Genomic DNA, 20,885 nt, shown 5'->3' on the forward strand with positions numbered 1-20,885 from the left:
TGCGCCCAAGCAAACAGAGATAATGCTTTTCAATATATAGCTTCAAGCAATAAAAGGGGACTTGAGAAACACAAGCTAATTAAAAATTAAGGGGAAAAAAAAAAAAAAAAAAAAAAGGAGAAGACAGTTCGTCAACCATTCCAAAAACAAGAGACGAGAATTTGCCTAAATAAGAAAAAAAAAAGAAAAAAAAAAAAAACCACAGAATAACAACCCCAAATCAACAAAATGAGAGCACCTTCCCCCGTTAAAAACATTTAGAGGAGAAGTTCTTCCCTAAAATATTTGATTTCTTTTGTTGCCAGTGAAACTATGCTCCTCCTTGCTGTTCGTCATCACGTTTGGGTGCTGCTTCCTTGATCTCATCAGCCCCATCATCCTGATTTCAATTCCAAAATTCAAAACCCAGATTAAATATATATATACATATATATAATATGTTCTTGTAAAAGAAAAAATTACAAGTAAAAAGAGTAAGGTCCAATTTTCAATACCTGCATGTCAGAGGTCCAGAGGGTGAGGTTGTCACGAAGAAGTTGCATGATCAAAGTGCTGTCCTTGTACGACTCCTCGCCCAGAGTGTCCAATTCAGCAATTGCTTCATCAAAGGCCTGGATAGTTTTTTGCAGTAAAACCAAAGTCAGATTTAAATCTAATCTAACATTGGAAATAAGAAAGAAACAAAAACAGAATAAATCAATTGTTTACACCAATTTTCTATGAGCATAATCATGAATAGTTGGGATTCAAAAAGAGGATGAATTTCTAGATTCTGGATACCAAAGCACAAAGATTATATTAACTCGATAGCTTCTTGGATTTCAAGAATTTTCTCAGCCAGCTAGAAAAATTAAGCTGATGATTGATTACCTGTTTAGCAAGATTGCAGGCTCGGTCAGGAGAGTTCAGAATCTCATAGTAAAACACGGAGAAATTGAGAGCCAGTCCAAGACGGATTGGATGTGTAGGTGCCAATTCAGCATTGGCAATATCCTGCACAATGCAATAACAACAATAAATAATCCACATCAAATATGAAGGATTTATTCTCTAAATCATACAGATTAACTCTTAACACAACCCCCACAAATCAGTTACAGGAAAATTTTCGAAAACCAAGCGACATTTACGAAGAAGCAAAATCAGAACACAGATCTGCGTTCGTTTTCTGCAGGCAATACGATCCAAATAAAACAGACTGAGCGAGACTACGAAAAGTTAAACCACAAGCTCACACAGATCCGCATTGCACGAAGAAATTGAAATTCGAATACGCAGACCGTAAAAAACCAAAAGCAAAAATTTCCGATCAAAAAAAAAAAAAAAAAAAAAAAGCCTCACATGCAAAGGTAAGAACAAAACAGACAGAAGCAGGCACATAAAAAATGTTTTATACCTGAGCGGACTTGTAAGCAGTGAGAGTACTCTCAGCGGCCTCTTTGCGTTCGGCTCCGGTCTTGAACTCAGCAAGGTAACGGTGGTAATCGCCCTTCATCTTGAGATAAAAGACCTTGGAGTCGCCGGAGGAGGCGGAAGGGATAAGGCGAGAGTCGAGGAGCTTGAGAATACCATCGCAGATGTTGGAGAGCTCGGTCTCGATCTTAGATCGGTAATCGCGGATCACAGTTACGTGGTCCTCGTTGCCACGGCTCTCCTCCTTCTGCTCGATGGAGGAGATGATCCTCCATGAAGCTCGGCGAGCGCCGATCACGTTCTTGTAAGCGACGGAGAGGAGGTTTCGCTCCTCGACGGTGAGCTCCTCGTTGTCGACGGAGGCCGAAACCTTCTCCATGAACTCCACCATCTCTTCGTAGCGCTCAGCTTGCTCTGCAAGCTTCGCCATGTACACGTTCTCTTCGCGAGGCGAGGGTGCCACGGCCATTGTTGTTTCAGAGAGAGACGAGAGAGAGAGAAAGAGGGATAGATCTGGGGTTGGATTGAGAGAGACAGAAAGAGAGAGAAAGAGAGAGTGGGTTTTTGAAAAGAAAATGGGGAGGTGATTTTGTTTGGGGGTGGTAGTGGAGCGATAATTGCGTCGAGGGTAGCGAGGAGGGGATTTTTGTGGGATGCGATCTGGGCCGTTGGATCGGAGATGATTTTTGCGAGTTGTGCGTGTGGGTGTGCTGTTGTTGTTGTGTTTTTGGCAGGTACAGATGGCAGCTGGCAAACACGGGGGTTTTTTGATTTTCCATTTTTTTTCTTTTTTTGTTTTTATAAAAAAATATATACAAAATTTGAACTTGAATTTGAAACGAATATTATTATTAAAAAGTATGAAGCCAGCCTTTATTTCATTATTTGAATTTTCAGAACCAATTAAGAAGCACAGGCAAGAACCAGAACAGAAAAGAGCTGTTCTCATGAAAAAGTTGAATTGGATGCCCATATGGGCTTGTTTCCACCTTGGATTCGCCGTCATTTTCAATTGGGCTGACCCACTTTAATGGGCTGGACAAAATCTGAGTCGGACTATGAGTGCGTATTATGTGTAATTTTGAAACCAATAGAAATTTAGCTTTTATTTTCAACAATTAAGACGTTAACAAGGTTTTTCTACTTTATAAATTTTGTTATGTATCATATAATTGGTTTTCTTAGATGGTCAATAAAATTGCTTATGCACAGTTTCTATGGCCCGTCTGGAATAAATAGCTTTCTTTTGAAGCTTTTGATTTTTCTTGTGTTGCTTGGTCTCTTGATTGATTGGGACATGTGACTTGTGTTCTAGTTGAGATTTCTTTGAATTATGTTCTAATTTTGTAACTTAATGCTTATGTAAATGTCACTGCTAAGTTCTTCGTTAGTTTGTTAGAAATGAAAGCCATTTTGACCAATAGGGCAATTTTGTCTGGTCGGTGAAGAAACCATGTAAATTATCAAGTCCAAAAGGTTTGTCTCTTTCCTCAAAACTCAATTTTCGTTATTGCACTGTTTTGTAGCTTAACCTGATCTATTTCCTTCAATTTTGAAACTCTTTCTCAAATTCTAATCGGCATGGTAAAAGCCTCTTCAACTTCATGCATGCATAATGAGTAATTAACTGTAGACCTTTTCTTTGATGTTTTTGGGCGTAAATTTTAATATATGATTTTTAACTTTTTCATGCAAAAAAGAGGATTCAATGATTAATTAGTCAAAAGTTGTAAATTTTTTAATTTTAATTAGCCAATCTCAGCTCAAGAATCCACCAAATATGGACCTGCTTCTAGAATTTTGTGGGCAGTTTTTTGTGGGTCTTCCATCGACCGGCTTCCTCTTTGTGTGGTGTAATGCCACATCCTGGTGAGGTGAGGTGTGCTTCTTTCTCCGGCTCATATTCCACATTTCAAATGCAGAATCAAATAAATAAATAAGTGAATTATATAACATCTTATACACCCAAGGGATGGATCAAATGGAAAGAAGCCATCGACCCATCAAACTTGTTCGCTGATCTATTTATCCTTAAAATCTGAACTGATGATATTCATCAGGAGATTTTTTTTGCTTGAGTTAAAAATAATAATAATAATAATAATTATAACATCTTATAACCTAAAGAGAAAATGCCATTGAAAAATTTGGTGATGTTTTTTCAAATTTTTTAAGTCCTTGTCGATTCACTTTTAATAACATTAGACTTTTATGACTAATTCTCTATTAGGAACTACTAATAACCTTTTTAAGAAAGGAAATATATATATTTATATAAATATATAGATATATATATATATATATATATATATATATATTCCATTACACTTCATATTATTGAGACTTTGATTGTTGGTACGTGGAAGAAATCAGCTACATTAATATCTTATTTGAGCTCAGACAGAATATCTAAGAGATACACTCACTTTAAGCCCATCCAAGTGTCCTATAAAATTATAAATTATTAGTAAACGAAATTAATTTAATCAAACGTACAAACGTGGCTAATTTTTAATAAAACTTTGACAGATACAAAACCCGATTCCAGCATCCACTTTGTGCCATCGAGAATGATCGATGATACTTTTCTATGAACTGTAAGAAACTCCATTTGATATTCATAGACCTATAATAGTGATGTCAAAGTTGATTGGACACTTTTCCTTTCTATTATATTGTGTTATTATTCATATCTAAGTCAGCTGGGTCATTCCTAATTAATGAAGTAATCCAAAGAATAAAAGGATATCAAAAGGAGACCATTTGCATGCCAAGAGTGGAAATGTTCGTTCATATATAACACGAATGAAGGAATGTTGATCTCTCAAAAGTCATCTTAAACTATTTCATTTAATTTGAATATAAAATTAGATTATATGTGTCTGTTAGAACATTTCAGTAATTTTTTCTTGGACAAAAATTTCCAAATTCAGATTTTTACCCCTCCGCTATATATAAAAGGAATGTATATGAGCAATAAGGAACTTTGATTGTTCACTATACCATACAATACCTAATTAAAAGAATTAGATTTTCAAAAATTCCATATAAAAATTCCCAATTTAGATTTTCACAAATCACATATTTATATAATTAAAAAAATGTATATTACCAAGTATAGCACTTTGGTTGCTGTTTTCTTTTTTTTTTTTTTTTTTGGTGAATAAGCACTTTGGTAGCTCACTATACCATACAAAACCAAATTTAATTGTATTTTACATATAAATACCAGTTTAGTTTAGGGTATTCCATCAAATTCAGCATTATCATTCACTGCAAATGGTTTGCTTTATGTTGTATGTTTTCTGTTTTCAGCAATGCAAAAGATTTCTTTATTCATCTAAAAAGTACCCTCTTTTATATATTGTATGTCACTTGGTCTGGCAATTTTCAGTAGGAGAGAAGACTTGAAGACTTGTAATGCCTGTAATTACAAGTTGTTACACGAAGAAAATTTGCAGTTTCAAGCTGCCTAAATAAAGTCAGAAACAGGAAAGTTTTCTCCACTTCACAGTTCATACCAAAGGGAAATATCTGATAGGCCTTTTTAAGTTTTAGCCAAGCTCTTGCAATTGAGACCAGAATGGGTTCACTGATTTTGAATCACGTCTTGCGCACACAACCCAACAAAATGCCCCCTTAAAAGCCATTCCGATCATGCCACGTCATATGGAATCCAAACATGTGGACACAGATGCCTGATGTTGACAGGTTTCCACATTGAGTACGTTGTGTCTGGCACTGCACTTGATAATATTTGAAAAACAAGACCTCGTTTGCAAACAAAGCCTTTCAGTCTCTTTGAAAGGATTGGCCTAAACGAAAATTAAAATTTGTTTAGCAAAAAAATGAAACAGCCCGTCAATCTTTTTTTGACCAATGGTGGTAGAGATTAATGTGATAGTTTTATATAATAATAATTATTATTATTATTTCTTTTTAATTTTTAAAACACATCAACATTATTAGGTATCGAACATTCTATTGCCAGTTAATAATGAAAAAGGAACTGTTTTAAAGTTGAAAATCTCTGCTAAAAAATTCATTTACAAATTTTCATATATTGTCCATAATTCTCAGCCCATAATTAATACCATACGTAGGGCAAATGTTGTGTGCAAAAAAAAAAAAAAAAAAAATAATAATAATAATAAAATCAAAGCAAAAAAAATAAAATAAAAATGTTGGTACGTAGTAACTTTGGAAAAGTAGAAACCACATCAATTACAAAGGATAAGCCTCTGCCCATTGTAACATGTAAAAGTCAAAAAGCTTGGCCCCAGGTTTGTTGACGCAGTTTCTAATTCCAAATCTCCGTTTATATTCACAAATTCACAAAACGAAGGATTATAAGGAATTCTGGTGCTGCTCCTTTGTTCCTTATTAGCCATGGACGATTACTGTAATACAATGGAGAAAAGCAAGATACAAACTCTATATGATGCCTGTAATGCCATTTTTTCTCAGAAGGATCTTCCAACTTTCAAACAAATCCAGTGGCTAAAGAAGCTCATCGGTAAATCATTTTCTCTAGCCCTTCCTTATTGTTTTGTTCCTAAACATGTAAATTACTTGATTATATTTAGTGAAAAAGAGCTCAAAATTGAATCCTTTAACATACGCAGACTCATTCGAAGCCATTGATGTTGGGATTGATGAATTGGGATCTTGTGGATCTCCATGTAGAAGCCCAAAGGGATTAATCTGTGGGCAAGACATCTCTATCACTTACATTCACATTCATGAATGTGAGGAATTCTCTGTAAGTAGTAGAAATTAAATCCACATTTTTATTAAATACATAAAAATTAATTACTATTCCGCTTGCATTAATATTTTAATTATTAGTTCGTGGGTTATAATAAATTATGATAAATTCATATATGAGAATGCAGATAGGAGTGTTTTGCATGCCAGCAGGAGTGACATTCCCGCTCCATGATCATCCTGGAATGACAGTCTTTTCCAAACTCCTCTATGGTTCTGTCTACACCAAAGCTTATGATTGGATCAAATCCTACAAATCCTCTGCCTCCCAAAAATGTAATAATCATTTATTTTACATTTTTACCTTAACAATTAAACACAAAATTGGTGGGTGATTATTAATTATATATATATATATGCAGTTGGAGTGGCAAGTAAGGTTATAGATGGAATATGGACCGCGCCTTGTGAGACATCAGTCCTATTTCCAAGAAGTGGTGGAAACATTCATTCATTTACAGCATTGACAAGCTCTGCAGTTTTGGACGTTTTGACTCCACCTTACTCTGAGGAGCTTGGAAGGCCTTCCACTTATTTCTCTGACTACCCCATTGTTTCTCTTCCTGGTAATTAATTAATTAATTGTATTTAATCTTGTAATTTGATTGAATATGGTACTGATCGGATATTTGTGCATCAGGATATGCAATGCTTGAGGAAAGAAGCCTGCCAGATGATCTAGTAGTCATAGGAGCACCATATCTTGGTCCTCTACTTGATGATGGTGATGGTGATGGTGATCGTGATGTTGATGACAGTGGTGGGGATCATAACACTTTGTGAACTTGTACAAAACTTGGCTTTGGCTATACCTTGTTCTCTGTAATATATGTGTATCATATCTAATGCAGTCGTGTAGAAAAAGAGGCTGTGCCTAATGATGTAAAGGGGGATCAGTTTACTTTGTCACGTAGAAGGTAAAATTATCTGTCGAAGATCAATTTGTCAGTAATCCCGACCACCGTTTTATTTATTTATTTGATATTGACCACTGTTTTCAGCTTACCAAGAATTCTAGTGCGTGGCTTTGCTTGTTTTAAGCCTAAGTTTTGTGAAAAACAGGTGGACAATACGTAAACCTTAGGATAACCTAAATTTTATATTTAGAAATACATATATAATGAGGTTCTTTATTTTATTAAACTAAACAAATTTCACTGGAGTCTTAAAACTTAAAAAAAAAAAAAAAACAAAAAAAAAAAAATCAATAACAATATCTCTTTTTATTATTATTAAAATTAAGGTTATTCGAATCTAAAACCTTATACAAGAGATAACCAACTAACATTTTGAATACCTGACAATAGGCTAAAGATCTAGATATCTTATTTTTACAATATAGTCCAAGCTCTAAATGTTATTTGATAACTAATATCCTTTGACAAAATCAAAAAATAAAATAAAATAAAATAAAAGACTAATAGCCTTTTAACATTCTTAAAATTTGAAAGAGATGAATCCATTTGAACATTAGAACCATGGTACATCAATCACCCTACCTTATATGACCCATAGAATTTCTCCGATACCACATAAAAATATAACTACGCTAGGACCTTTTTTTTTTAAGCTACATATATATATATATATATATATATATATATATATATTTGCGCAAGAAGCTTAATTTTATTCGACCCGATCAATATTTGTTTTTCCTTAAGTCTTGCTCAAAATGATACTTTTACGCTATGATTGCCTTTCGGAGAAATAACAAATCTATAATTATTGTTGGACTGGTTATTTTGCACTAATTTGGTATGCAATTAGACGTATACCAAATAAATGTTAATATATACAAGAATTATATATCTAGTTAAGGAATTATACCTTACAAATCTAAGGTGTGTCAACCGATAAACATTTAAATATCTTGAATTTAATAAATTAGGTGTTCCAGACAAAAGGACTCATACAGCAAAACACAGCAAAAGCGTAATTAGTAATCAAACTAATACATGGCTATAGCCTGTAGCAATGAATATACCAAACATATTTAATACCCCAAAAAAAAAAAAAGAAAAATAATTAGAATACTTCCTTTAAAACTTACACTTTAATTTGCTCGACAGTTTAGTCTTAGGCTCTTGGATTAATATATGTGTGAGAAATAACAGAACATGACATATGGTATGACTGCAATTTAAAATCTTAAAATTTGTAGAGATGACTTGTAATTTGAGTCTCTTATTAAAAAAACACAAATATCTTGTTGTTAATATTGTATTGTTCTTATCCTTTTCATAATTTTAATAAATAACACTAAAAATTCCGCTAGTAGAGGCTATGTAAATTTCTTATACATGTATCCCTTCAATTTTATATGTGCTTTTATTTTATTTTTATTTTTGTTTTTGTTGCCTCTATTATTGACAAACAAGAATAGAGAAAAGAGGCTATTAAAAAAAAAAAAAAAAGAATCAAGGAAAGGGTTTTGAATTTATTTTATTTTATTATATTTTTTTTCAAAAGTAAGAGTTTCAAACTTCATGATACCCTGAATTTTTCGTAGATACATTTATATATCTACATAAAGGTTCTACTAGTGAAGTTTTTTAGTTTCTTTGCTGAATGGCTGTGAATTTTTATGATTCATTTTGTATTGATTTCTAATTGTCATAAATGAAGAAGCTTAACTTTTTCATTATTTTATATTTAATATATTCCTCGATAAATGCTGACATTGAAATGTATTAAATTGGTGGGTATAGTGTCTTTAGGCCATTTATTAGGTAGGCAAACTGTTACTGCTGCTTTGGATGGCTACGTATATACGATACTGAACCATCAATACGAGGAATTATAGAAATCCTCCCTTTTAACACTTTTCTTCCTTTTTTTTTATTAATCATTTTTTTTGAAGAAACAACGGTAAAGCCTCTGGAATGTGTCCTAAAGGACACAAAGAAGTCCAAGTAATTTGCCTATTATTCCCAGCAGGGCCTGTCATGCTCCCTTTCTTATGAATTGAAAATTTAAATTCATAAAATAAATTATTTATTTATTTATTTGTTATTTTGTTGATTCTTCAACAAAAAATATTAGATATTTTCGTACGATACAAGTGAAGGTGCAGTGAATCTTTATTGTTAATATATTGGAGATAATTTTTTTTTTAAAAAAAAAAAAATTAAAAAGGGACAAAAGAGAAAACGCGGTGCCATTTTTTTTTTTTTTTCAAAGAAGAAATTAACCAAAAAAAAAAAAAATCTGACATAGGAGAAACACTAATACAAAGACAAAATGTTAATAGTTGAAATGTGAGGGAATGAGCGACAACCAATATGGATGCACTGCGTTTGTACTGCGGCTAAAGCATCAAAAAATTACGACATTGCAAAGGACATATCCTAGATAGTAAACACTACACTTAACAGTTTTGACCAAATTGGGTAGGTAAACTAACTACCTAATCTCCATGCCAAGAACAAATTTACCTGATTTGGGTGCCCTTATGTGTAACATGATTTATAAAAAAATACATTTTTATTTTATTTTATAGAAGTCAATCCAGCTAACCTTTTAGGAGGATGTATTCAATTTAGAATTTGAAGGATTTTAAAAGTCTTTTAAAGTTTTGAGGTATTCAATTTAGATTTTAAATGAGTTCGTACAAATCTAATGATATTCAATTCAGATTTTGATGGATTTTATAAAAGTCCGTTAAAATCTAGATGTATTCAATTAGGAATTTATAGAATTCTTTTAAAATCTGGTGGTATTTAAAAAGTCATTGATTTTAAAAGACTTTAAAAAATGATGGATTTTAATAGGGAAATTGTAAAGAAAATTGTCAATATGAAATCCACCTTTAAATCCAAAGATTTCATTGGATTCTTACAAAATCTTTATGGAGTCTGTAGAATTCCATAACAATCCATTAAATCCTTTAAAGTTTATAATTCATTTTAAATCCATCAAACTCTAAATTAAATACATCCCTCTTAGTTTTGAACTTTCTTTTAATTATGAGAAAAAAAAATATATTCTAAACAAAAGAATGAGCTAAGACACTTTGGACATAATTTAGATGTAACCTTTTTAAATGCTCAACCAAATTTCATATCACACCATGATTGGTTGTTAAGTTGTTATAAATCAGCTTTAAAATCTTCTTTCAACTACGTATAAACAACACTTCCTTCAATTTCGGGCATCATATTTTCTGATCTTCAGTATACCTTGACCACTCCAAGTACAAAAGTATCATATTTACAAAGCCATTAATTTCCCCAAATATCCCAAGTAGCAATATCCTAATATTATTTTTCAATATTCGTTTATTGGCAATATTTACCACAACTTAACCAAAAAAAGGAAATTGCTTCAAATTGCACCATATTTTCTCAATCTCAAATTGACAATCTTTGGCGCTTGGCGATATTAGAATTAGCATATAATTTTTATATATTTTCTTGGAGACAGCATTGAACTTATTACAATTAAAAATAATAATTTCAAAATGCATTCTCAATAATTTTTACTATTAGACTGAACTTATAAATATAGCATAATATTTAATATTGCAGTATAGATATCCAAGTGTACAAAAGAAAAAGGGCTATGGAAGTGGTGAATAGGTCCACCGAACTTTCCCAAACAGGTGGGGGTGTAGAAAAACAGGCACATAGTGAGAGCCTTAGAGGCGGGTGACCATACACAGCCGCCCAAAATTGGCATGTGGCAAAAGTGTGAAGCGTCTATGGCTCAAGTCTTTTCCCTTTGGTGTGCGCAAGAATTTCAGTATGCCATTTCACATTCCCATTCTCATCCTTTTCCTTACGCGTGTCAACTCTCTCACTCTTTACTGCTCCAGCCAGTCACACACTCTTAACTTTAATTTGCCATTTTGGACTTTTTTGCCTCTCTATCTCTCTAAAATGACACTCAAGCCCAAACCAAACCCGGATTCTTGCCTAAACCTCTTGTTTTATTTTTGCTTCTTGTTTTTAGATTTTATGCTCTGTGTCTGTTTTTCAAAGTTCTTAGGAGGAGAACCCTGAAAGTACGGAGAATATAGATAGAAAAAAAAAAAAAAAAAAAAGTAAAAGAAAAGCTAAAAACTTTGTGCTGAAATTGTTAGCTTCTTTCCTGGAGAAATATGGAGCGGTATGAGATTGTCAAAGATATTGGGTCTGGGAATTTTGGGGTTGCTAGGCTGGTCAAAGATAAATGCACAAGGGAGCTTTTTGCTGTTAAGTTCATTGAGAGAGGCCAGAAGGTTTGCTGTTACAATCTCAATCTTATCTTGGAATTTGAATTGCAATTTTTTTTTTTTTTTTTTAATCCCTTGTGGGGGTCATAGATTTGTTTGTTTGGTTAATTTAAGGGGTTTTTCTTTTGGGGTTTTTGCAGATTGATGAGCATGTACAGAGGGAGATTATGAATCACAGGTCACTGAAACATCCCAATATTGTTAGGTTTAAAGAGGTGAGTTTTCAATAATGCCAAACTTTCCAGAACTGCTACTTTTATTTTTATTGTCCTAGAAAATCATGTGACAATTGCCAAATTCTCTGATGCTCCCATTTAACTGTGAATTCAATAATAAGGAAAAAATGGAAAGCTACTCGGTTTCAGTGCTGCTAAGTAACCCTGTCAGAATTCTAAGCTGACACAGAGACTTTATGATTGCCTAATTTATGAGGAGTGTTTCTGTGGTCAATTTCTTGCAGGTCTATCTTACACCAACTCATCTAGCTATTGTAATGGAGTATGCTGCGGGAGGAGAACTCTACGAAAGAATTTGCAATGCTGGCAGATTTAGCGAGGACGAGGTAATGGTGGAGAATTTTGGCAAAAAATTTCGAATACAAGAGAAAATATATTTTAGACTTATTCAGTCATTTGATTTTTGTTTAATTTGTACTTGGAAGACTTCGCTTTATCTCCTGATCACTTACATACATTTTTCTTTTGCTCCAGGCCAGGTTTTTCTTTCAGCAACTAATATCAGGAGTCAGTTATTGCCATTCAATGGTAACAACTTTGTTCTTTTGCTGTTGTCTAACTTTCCAATGCGTTTAGCGACATCTTTTCCTTATGTTCTATGATTCTGAAAAGAATTTACTTATTGCAGCAAATATGTCATAGAGATCTTAAGCTTGAAAATACACTTTTAGATGGCAGTACAGCACCCCGCGTAAAAATATGTGATTTTGGATACTCAAAGGTAAACTGAGTTCAAAGGGACTAAAATACAGAACCAAATTAGAGTTTCAGGTTGATTGGACTTTTGAGTTACTAATTGTTATTCTCTGTTTTGTAGTCATCTGTGCTGCATTCTCAGCCAAAGTCTACTGTTGGAACGCCGGCCTATATTGCACCTGAGGTCCTATCTAAAAAGGAATACGATGGAAAGGTAAGTACAATTTGTTTCCCATTTCATTGGTGTTTTTTATTCTTGTTGCTTAAAGATCATTTCTTTGTGGTAATGTAGCTGATCTTCAAAAGTATAGATTGCAGATGTATGGTCTTGTGGTGTTACCTTATATGTGATGTTGGTTGGAGCTTATCCATTTGAAGATCCTGATGATCCAAGAAACTTCAGAAAAACAATTGGGGTGGGTGATTTTTTTCATCATCTCATACTACTCTGATTTGTGCACCCCCTCTCTTAACAGAACAGAAATAAGATGGAAATACTGCATATGCTTATCTTTGCTTATCGGTTAGTCTGTGGAGTTATAATTAGAATGTTATGGTTTATGGCAGAGAATACTTAGTGTTCACTATGCAATTCCAGATTATGTCCGTGTTTCTATGGAATGTAGGCATCTTCTGTCTCGGATATTTGTGGCAAATCCAGAAAAGGTGAGTTAGCTTTGCATTCGATGTTTGAAGGTCTTAGATGTTAAGAGGTTCACAACAGGATAAAATCTCGGAACAAAAAGCAAAAAAAAAAAAAAAAGTCCAAACTTGTTACATTTAGAAATGTAGGCACCAATCCATTAACTTTGGTATACTTTTAATATGAGTGGGGAAAATGAATATTTTAGGTTCATTGAAATAATTTTCTTCTAATCAGCACAAATGTTGAATATTTAATTTGAAATGCGAGGTTTTAGATGGTACGCGATTTGTATCATTGACACTGATTTTGGATACGTTGTTATTTTTAGAAACAAATTTTTGGTTTTAGCTTTCTTGTCATGATTTCTGATCATCTCTATGCAGAGAATATCTATACCGGAAATCAAAAGTCATCCATGGTTCTTAAAGAACTTGCCTATAGAACTAATGGAAGGTGGAAGCTGGCAGAGCCGCGATGTAAATAACCCACCCCAGAGTCTTGAAGAAGTGCTGTCCATAATACAAGAGGCAAGAATATCTTTAGAGGTCCCCAAGAATGGTGGGAATTTGCTTGGAGGCAGTATGGATCTTGATGATTTGGATATGGAAGCAGACGTTGAAGATATAGAAACAAGTGGTGATTTTGTGTGCCCACTTTGAGGAAAACTGTACATTACCAAAACGTACTCAGCTGAGACACTTGTGTCTGATCTGTATATTTTTTTCCCCTTCTGTATTATCTCTCTCTTCAATTGGGCTGATAAAATGACCCTTATTACGTGTGCTACAAACTTTCATCAAAATCTAATTAGCTGTTTTTTCTTGTTTCAAGGACTTTGAAATAGCTTAATTATTTTCGATGTTGGGTATAGAGTATCAGATAATCCTTGCTTGTATTTATTTAGTATGTGTATATATATATAGATATATATATATATTCAGCAGTCTATACGTGTATTGATAGGAATTATGACATTGAGTCACTTCTAGAAGTAGCTTTAAATCTTATTTTATATTTTTATATGAATATAGTATTTTTGTTGATCTTTCTGCTAAAAGGAAATTCAACAGAATCCCTGACGTGTGGAAGAAACAGACATTTTTAATTTTGTAAATATTAGAAGACAAAAAAATCTCTCTTTTAGAAATGAAGGATGTTAGAAGGTTTGCGTAAGTTGAACAAGTCTCGGTGGCTTGGTTCTGTGCCACCAAGATTTTTCACCAATTGAGGCTTTATTTTACTTAGCTTTTGAGATAAAAATCTGAATCGCTTATAGCTTAGAAAAGTATCTTCTTTAGAAAGGTCTAATTAAGCATGCAAAGTAAAGAATTTGGAGATAAGGAAAATCATTAGAGGTGTGACAATTAATAGAAAGTGGCAATTTCATGACAACCCCATTTGTCACATGTATAACTCAGAGTGTGACAAACATAAGAATTAGTTGTCATGTCATTCTCAATAAAGAAAAGAGACATTCCAGCCACCACTAATAATAGAGTTTGTTTAGGTGACTAATGAGATTTACATCATTTTCAGTACTTTTCAGTTCTGCTATTTTTGACAAGAAAGAGTACTTCAAAAAAAAAATTAAAAATCAATGCTACCTAATTTTCTAGAATTGGAATAGGAACAATTCCCTCAAAAAAAAAAAAAAAAAATCAATGCTACCTAATTTTCTAGAATTGGAATAGGAACAATTCCCTCCTTGAGTTAAACCTATCTTAAGAACTCCTAACTCGATTCTCATGAGTTGGAAATGCATTATAGACAAGGTAGTCATCAAATAAAAGCATTTCTGAAACAAACACATAAACTGTGCGGAACAATTTATTTATTATTATTATTATTTTTTTTGACAATAATTTTGAATTGCCAATGGCAATGGTTATGATTGCATTTCCAAAAAAATCTTGCAAGTTGCAAGACAGACATGGGAATTGTATATGGGAATGGAGGGTAGCCTTGACGCTAGCACGTTTTGTGAGTGGTGGATACTAGAGCTAATAACAGGTGGATCAAAAAGCTCTGTTTTTGTCTATGCTTTTAGATTTAGTTTTAGTTTTATGTTTTTGTGATTTGTTTTTCTTTTTCCCGACAAGTAAATGCCAATTGTCTGTACATGAGTTTCTTGTCGCTAAATTGTGGGGTTGCTTCGTTGTAACTTAAAATATGGTGGTACCTCTAGCTCTGGCTGTCTATACCTGAATGCCACTGTTTGTGCGTGTTCAAGGTCCATATTAAAAACAGGTGGTAGTTTAGCAAAAAGAAAATCATTCAACCCATTACATTTGCAGGTTTGAAAGTTATGATTTGAGTTTTGGCAACATCTGTTATTATCTTAAAAAGTTCCATATCGAATCTCAAATCATAACAAGATCCGATATTATCTCACAAACTTATATATTGAACTTCAAACCAGATGTTTATGATAATACCAAGAATTTTTTATTTTTTATTTTTTCATAAAAAAGGAGTCTATAGTAAGGAATGCAATTAAAAAAACTGCATGCAGATTGGGTCCTTGCATTTGTGCTCATTGGATATGTGGGATGGATCTTCAATTTTATTATAAATTAACACAGAACTTTGTTGATGCACCTCCCACCTTTGGTTTTTTGATTCCTGAGTCCAAGATCCCCGAGTCCATAAAGGGGTCCGAAATGCCACTTTCGTTTACACCAATAGTAGTTCCAAGTCCTTGGCTATTTATATATTGCATATACACTCATCACTGGGGTCAATTTTATCCCTTATCTTGATAACCATAGGCTAGTCGTTTAAATAAGCATAATCAGACAGCAACATAGAGTTCATTGTTGAATTTGATTTATTTCCAAAAGCGAAGGATTTTCATTGTTGAATTTGATTTATGTCCAAAAGCGAAGAATTCATAATTATGTTTCTCCTTCTCTTTTCATTCTCCTTTCTCTTTTATCATGTGAGTGAGTTTTATTTTTCTTGATAAAAATAATGAGATTAATCTTATAAACTATGTGTTAACTCTACCAGGGATAGAGCCACTATGTCTACTGGAATAATCAAATTACATGTTTCTCATTATACATAATTTTAAATTTTGTAAGAAAAAAATTCAAAGAGTAGGAATAAAATTTAAGTTTATCATAAATTAATTAATTAGTGGAAGAGTTATAATTAATTATCATGAAAAAAGTATTAAAAATATATGTAGTAAATTAATGAACTAAGATACCAACGTCGGTTGGTTAAGGTGGTTCGGCACTTGTTCTCTTTAAATAAGGTTTCGGATTCAAATATCGTAAATGGAGAAAATTGACTCTAGGAGAGCTGATTTGGATTAATCGTGGTCTAATGACTATTGAAAAGATGGAATCTTGTAGTTTAGTGATTTCAGAAAAAATAGAATCTACTAGATATCAAAAGTTTAAGATTCAAAAAGAATTAATGAACTAAGATAAAACGAATGAATAGAGGTAGGCCACCAAACAAACAAAATGATGAATGACACTACCAAAGTTTTTGTATTTTTCTTTGAAATCGTACAAAACTCCACCTAGATAGCCAGGAATAGTATAAAAAGTAAAACAAGGAAGAAAATACTATAAAGAGAGAAGTGTTAAAACCATACGACAGAATTAGAACCAAAAAAAAAAAAAAAAAGCAAATTAAAACAATTAATTAAACCTAGATGGAGGATTAAGATTTGTGAGTACGTACCATTAATTAAGAGGGGAATTCTCAGATTACAAGATCATAGTTTTTTTTTTTTTTTTTTTTGGGTGAAGATTACAAGATCACAGTTGATATGTAGGAGCAGAACGGCCTAGTGAGTATTAAACTGAAGAATTAGGGTCCAAAATAGTATCCTAACTTCTTCTTCTTTTTGTTGTTGTTGAAAAAAAATGTTATAATGTTAGAGAGGTTAGTATATCTTCGCAATTTTAGAATGTTGGATCCATTCCTAATAACCCGGCAATTTGCCTTTTTGATTCACAATTCAAGTGTCTTATACCAATCCATTTATTAGCACTTCGGTATATAGTATCCTAATTGGTAATTGAGATAAGAGAGATGAAAGTAAAAATATTATTTTTCTCAGCTCCCAACAAAAATGGGGAAAATACCTACGATATAATGCATCTTCATTTTTTTTTTAAACCCAGACAACCAGCAAGGCCCATATAAAAATAATTTATTCTCAAAATAAAAGCCACTACCAGTTTGTAGTGGAATGCCTTTGGAATTTCATATTTAATATTTCAAAGTTTGGAAAAAGATACCAATTTAGCTCGTCTTTTTTTTTTTTTTTTTTTTTTGGGGGCCACGAACAGAGTACTAAAAATTGTATCTTCATTTGGCATTTCGTATAAAAGTTATTGGATAATGATGCTATTCCATATTTTATATTTAAGGTCACAGTCTTGGTTAAAAATTTAGTCCTAAAGTTGCATGACAACGTTCATAAATAAAAGAGATGAATTTTAGCTTAGTTGCTAGCCAAGTTGGTTTTTCTTTTGCAATAAAGGTTTTTTTTTTTTCTTTTTTTTTCTTTTCAAGTTAATTAGATTTTAGTCCCATTTAATTTCAAGATACTACAATTCCGATTACCAGTTTTAAAATCCATTACACTAGCATTTTATTTTTGGTTTGGTATATATTAAGCCTTCTATAATGCTTATTATAGTTTTTAACCACTAATGCAATCATATAGTATGCATTGTGATCTTTACAAATTGAATTTAATGTTTTTTTTATGTTAAGAAGTATTTGAACATAATTATTGGTTGGTTTATAATGAAAAATTTGATGATAATCGGTTCAATGTGCACTAAATTAATAGATTTCGAAATTAAAAGTCTAAATTGTACTATATTAAAAACAGAGAATAATAAAATGCAATTGACTTTAGTTTTTTAATCATTGGGATTAGGGGAATGATTATACAGTTGATGGTATGAATAGTATATTTTTGGTCATGAATGCTGTAAGCGATGTAATATTGTTTATATTTTAGCAAAAAATAAAAAAAAAAGGATGTAATATTGTTTATAATTTAATTTAAAAAATTACATATTTCCTCTGTAAAAGTATTACCAGCTGATCTGACCCATTTAAAACCATCAACTAAAGCCCAAATTTTAGGAAGTGTTTTGTGTAAATCGACTAGCAAATAAGAGTTGTTCTATATGCATACACCATTGAATAAACGGCATATACCCACAACTCATGATCACTTACAAAAAAAAAGAAAAAAAAAGAAGAAAAAAAATCCAAGTAAAAAATAAAATAAAATTAAACTTCCTATTATAAATTTCCTTTCCTTTTATTACTTTCAAATTTCAATTTTATATTCTCAGGAGGCTACCAAGAGCAGCTGTCTAGCCGGGGAAATAAAACTTTCATTTGGAATTCTGATAATAAATAGGAGTGTATTTATTGTTTTACGAGGGCGTATATGGAACATGAACAATAATGTTTTGGGCCTAAATGGGCCGATACTTCATTAGGCTCTCTGCTCTTACTGCTTTCCAGGCCCTAAGTTAAAATGACGAAAACGCCCCTTTGCCTCATATATATAAAATGAGGAAGAAGATTGTAGCCCAAAACCCTAATCAGAAGGAGCTTTAAGCCGCTAGTGCAAGTGTTCTTATCGGCCGCAGCAAACCTTCTCATTATCGAAGATGAAGGTCCTGCCTCCTTACACTTGAATTTCTCTCACTTTCTCTTTCACATCTGTTTGTGACTGATTCGTCTTGTGCGTTTTTGCAGTTCAACATCGCTGACCCTAAAACGGGATGCCAAAAGAAGCTCGAAATCGACGATGACCAGAAGCTGTAAGTTTTTTTTTTTTTTTTTTTTGTTGGTCTCCAATTGTATATGTGTCTGCTAGTGTATGCAATGGTCAATATCTTATTTTTATTCGATCCAGTTTGGAAATCTTTTGAGTCAGTTTGAAATGTTTGTATGGATACGCAGGAAAATCACTGAACAAACCAGTGTATTTCTTCGGCACCCATTATAATGGATTGAAGAGTGATTGGTCTATGGATGCATTTAGCTATTGAATTTTTAGAGTCTTTCGTTGTCGTGACGTGTTTTTTCTTAACCTTTAATGGCTGTTGTTTTATTCGTTTATGTGTCCACTGAAAGGAGACCTGCAAACCCATTTCATGATTTCGTGAAAAATTGCAATAGCGAAGCTGATGATCCTTTTAATCGAACCTTAGGTTATTATTGTTTAATTATAAATTTTATTATAGCTCTGAATTCTTTTAGTTACAATTCGTTAATAGGTTGCATCAAATCTTGTACCTGTGGAGTAGTATCCTGTGTCAAATGAAAGAGCTTTATTATGCATTGTCTTATGCTTCATGTGCCAAGATTTATCGATTAATCTTTTATTTTATTTTTTTGGTTTTTCTATAGCCGAGCATTTTTTGACAAAAGGATCTCCCAGGAAGTCAGTGGTGATTCTCTTGGGGAGGTATTAAAATCTAGTAATTTGTTGTCCTATGTTTTAACCTTAAACGAGTTGATTGTTTTGTTGAAGATTTTTTTACTGGTTAACAGGAATTTAAGGGCTATGTTTTCAAAATTATGGGAGGCTGTGACAAGCAAGGTTTCCCAATGAAGCAGGGAGTTTTGACCCCTGGTCGTGTCCGCCTCTTGCTTCATAGAGGTTGGTAAAATTCCTTCTTAATTGTAGTTGTACAGTCTTCTATAATTCTATCAAACAAAAGTCTCTAGGTTCTGCACTTGAACAGGATATGGTAATTAACCTTTTTGGATTGTCTGAGCAGGTACTCCTTGCTTCCGTGGTTATGGAAGGCGTGATGGAGAGAGGAGAAGGAAGTCTGTACGTGGGTGCATTGTCAGCCAAGACCTTTCTGTTTTGAACTTGGTAATTGTGAAGAAGGGTGATAATGATCTTCCTGGATTGACCGACACAGAGAAACCTAGGATGAGAGGTCCCAAGAGGGCATCCAAGATTCGCAAGCTCTTTGCTCTCTCGAAGGAGGATGATGTACGGAAGTATGTGAACACTTACCGTAGATCATTTACAACCAAATCTGGTATGGTTCTTATTCTTACCATTCACTAATTGTTGTTCTAAACAGCTTAGCTATGTATTGCTCTTTAAATCCTGTATTCAGGCTGGAATTTGTTTCTGCCATGAGTTCTCATTTAAGATTTTACCCTTTAGAAATTGACTCAGCCTTTCGTCTTTTATCTTGAACTCTGCTTGGTTGGTGTGTTTTTACTTTTATTTTCGATATTCTTTTTTATTTGGCCTTGGAAATATTTTGTTTAATATGGTTGTCTGTTCTGGTAGTAAGCTTCGTGTTCTCACTCTCTCTCTCTCTTATATAGGGAAGAAGGTCAGTAAAGCTCCCAAGATTCAGAGGTTGGTTACTCCCCTGACCTTGCAGAGGAAGAGAGCAAAGATCGCTGAAAAGAAGAAGAGAGTTGCAAAGGCAAAGGCTGAGGCTGTTGAATACCAGAAGCTCCTTGCCACCAGATTGAAGGAGCAAAGAGAACGCCGCAGTGAGAGTTTGGCCAAGAAAAGGTCCAGGCTTTCTGCTGCTTCTAAGCCATCAGTTTCTGCTTAGGTCCATTGAATCATTAGAATATCGTTAAACATGTCTGTCTCTGAATTATTTTTGATATGATTTTCCGTAATTTGAGTTACGAGTACTTGTTGAAAGTACTTAGTGGAACGATGTTGTTAAGTTTATTGGATGTTGAATCTTGACTTGGATCACTTTTTGTTTTCATTAAATGTACGAGGTTTTCTAATGGGAGAGATTTAATGATTTTTGGTATGGTTTTATATCTATAGTAATGCAGTAAAAGATCATTTCATGTGCATTTACGATTTTACAGGGTTGTGGCTTGATCCTTGCCTGTAGTCTAAGCCCTGTTTACGTGCCAA

At 33.1% G+C, this 20,885-nt stretch overlaps 4 protein-coding genes across 5 annotated transcripts; 3 read left to right on the plus strand and 1 right to left on the minus strand.

Moving 5' to 3' along the window:
* LOC107420766 (14-3-3-like protein) lies at positions 1 to 2,029 on the minus strand. The gene is made up of 4 exons (XM_016029813.4): positions 1,397 to 2,029; positions 871 to 993; positions 495 to 611; positions 1 to 379 (listed from the first exon to the last, which is right to left on the minus strand). The coding sequence occupies exons 1-4, from the start codon at positions 1,880 to 1,882 to the stop codon at positions 311 to 313; spliced, it is 795 nt and encodes a 264-aa protein (XP_015885299.1). The 5' UTR covers positions 1,883 to 2,029; the 3' UTR covers positions 1 to 310.
* A 3,597-nt stretch (positions 2,030 to 5,626) lies between these two features.
* LOC107420750 (plant cysteine oxidase 1-like) lies at positions 5,627 to 7,192 on the plus strand. The gene is made up of 5 exons (XM_016029787.4): positions 5,627 to 5,929; positions 6,039 to 6,175; positions 6,309 to 6,456; positions 6,543 to 6,746; positions 6,821 to 7,192. Exons 1-5 carry the CDS (start codon positions 5,803 to 5,805, stop codon positions 6,961 to 6,963), a joined length of 759 nt encoding a protein of 252 aa, XP_015885273.3. The 5' UTR covers positions 5,627 to 5,802; the 3' UTR covers positions 6,964 to 7,192.
* A 3,852-nt stretch (positions 7,193 to 11,044) lies between these two features.
* On the plus strand, positions 11,045 to 13,803 carry LOC107420764 (serine/threonine-protein kinase SAPK2). 2 transcript variants are annotated; one of them, XM_016029809.4, is made up of 9 exons: positions 11,047 to 11,401; positions 11,536 to 11,610; positions 11,856 to 11,957; positions 12,106 to 12,159; positions 12,260 to 12,352; positions 12,449 to 12,541; positions 12,639 to 12,743; positions 12,895 to 12,993; positions 13,357 to 13,803. In XM_016029809.4, the coding sequence occupies exons 1-9, from the start codon at positions 11,282 to 11,284 to the stop codon at positions 13,630 to 13,632; spliced, it is 1,017 nt and encodes a 338-aa protein (XP_015885295.1). In that variant the 5' UTR covers positions 11,047 to 11,281; the 3' UTR covers positions 13,633 to 13,803. The 2 variants fall into 2 exon arrangements, with proteins under 2 accessions (XP_015885297.1, XP_015885295.1); XM_016029811.4 differs by lacking the exon at positions 12,895 to 12,993 and having other exon boundaries at positions 11,045 to 11,401.
* Positions 13,804 to 18,515: 4,712 nt separating this feature from the next.
* LOC107420756 (small ribosomal subunit protein eS6) lies at positions 18,516 to 20,775 on the plus strand. The gene is made up of 6 exons (XM_016029793.4): positions 18,516 to 18,639; positions 18,722 to 18,786; positions 19,379 to 19,436; positions 19,523 to 19,631; positions 19,753 to 20,025; positions 20,324 to 20,775. The coding sequence occupies exons 1-6, from the start codon at positions 18,634 to 18,636 to the stop codon at positions 20,560 to 20,562; spliced, it is 750 nt and encodes a 249-aa protein (XP_015885279.2). The 5' UTR covers positions 18,516 to 18,633; the 3' UTR covers positions 20,563 to 20,775.
* Positions 20,776 to 20,885: the final 110 nt, after the last annotated feature.

This window comes from Ziziphus jujuba, chromosome 5 (assembly GCF_031755915.1).
Source record: "Ziziphus jujuba cultivar Dongzao chromosome 5, ASM3175591v1".
Lineage (NCBI taxonomy): Eukaryota > Viridiplantae > Streptophyta > Magnoliopsida > Rosales > Rhamnaceae > Ziziphus > Ziziphus jujuba.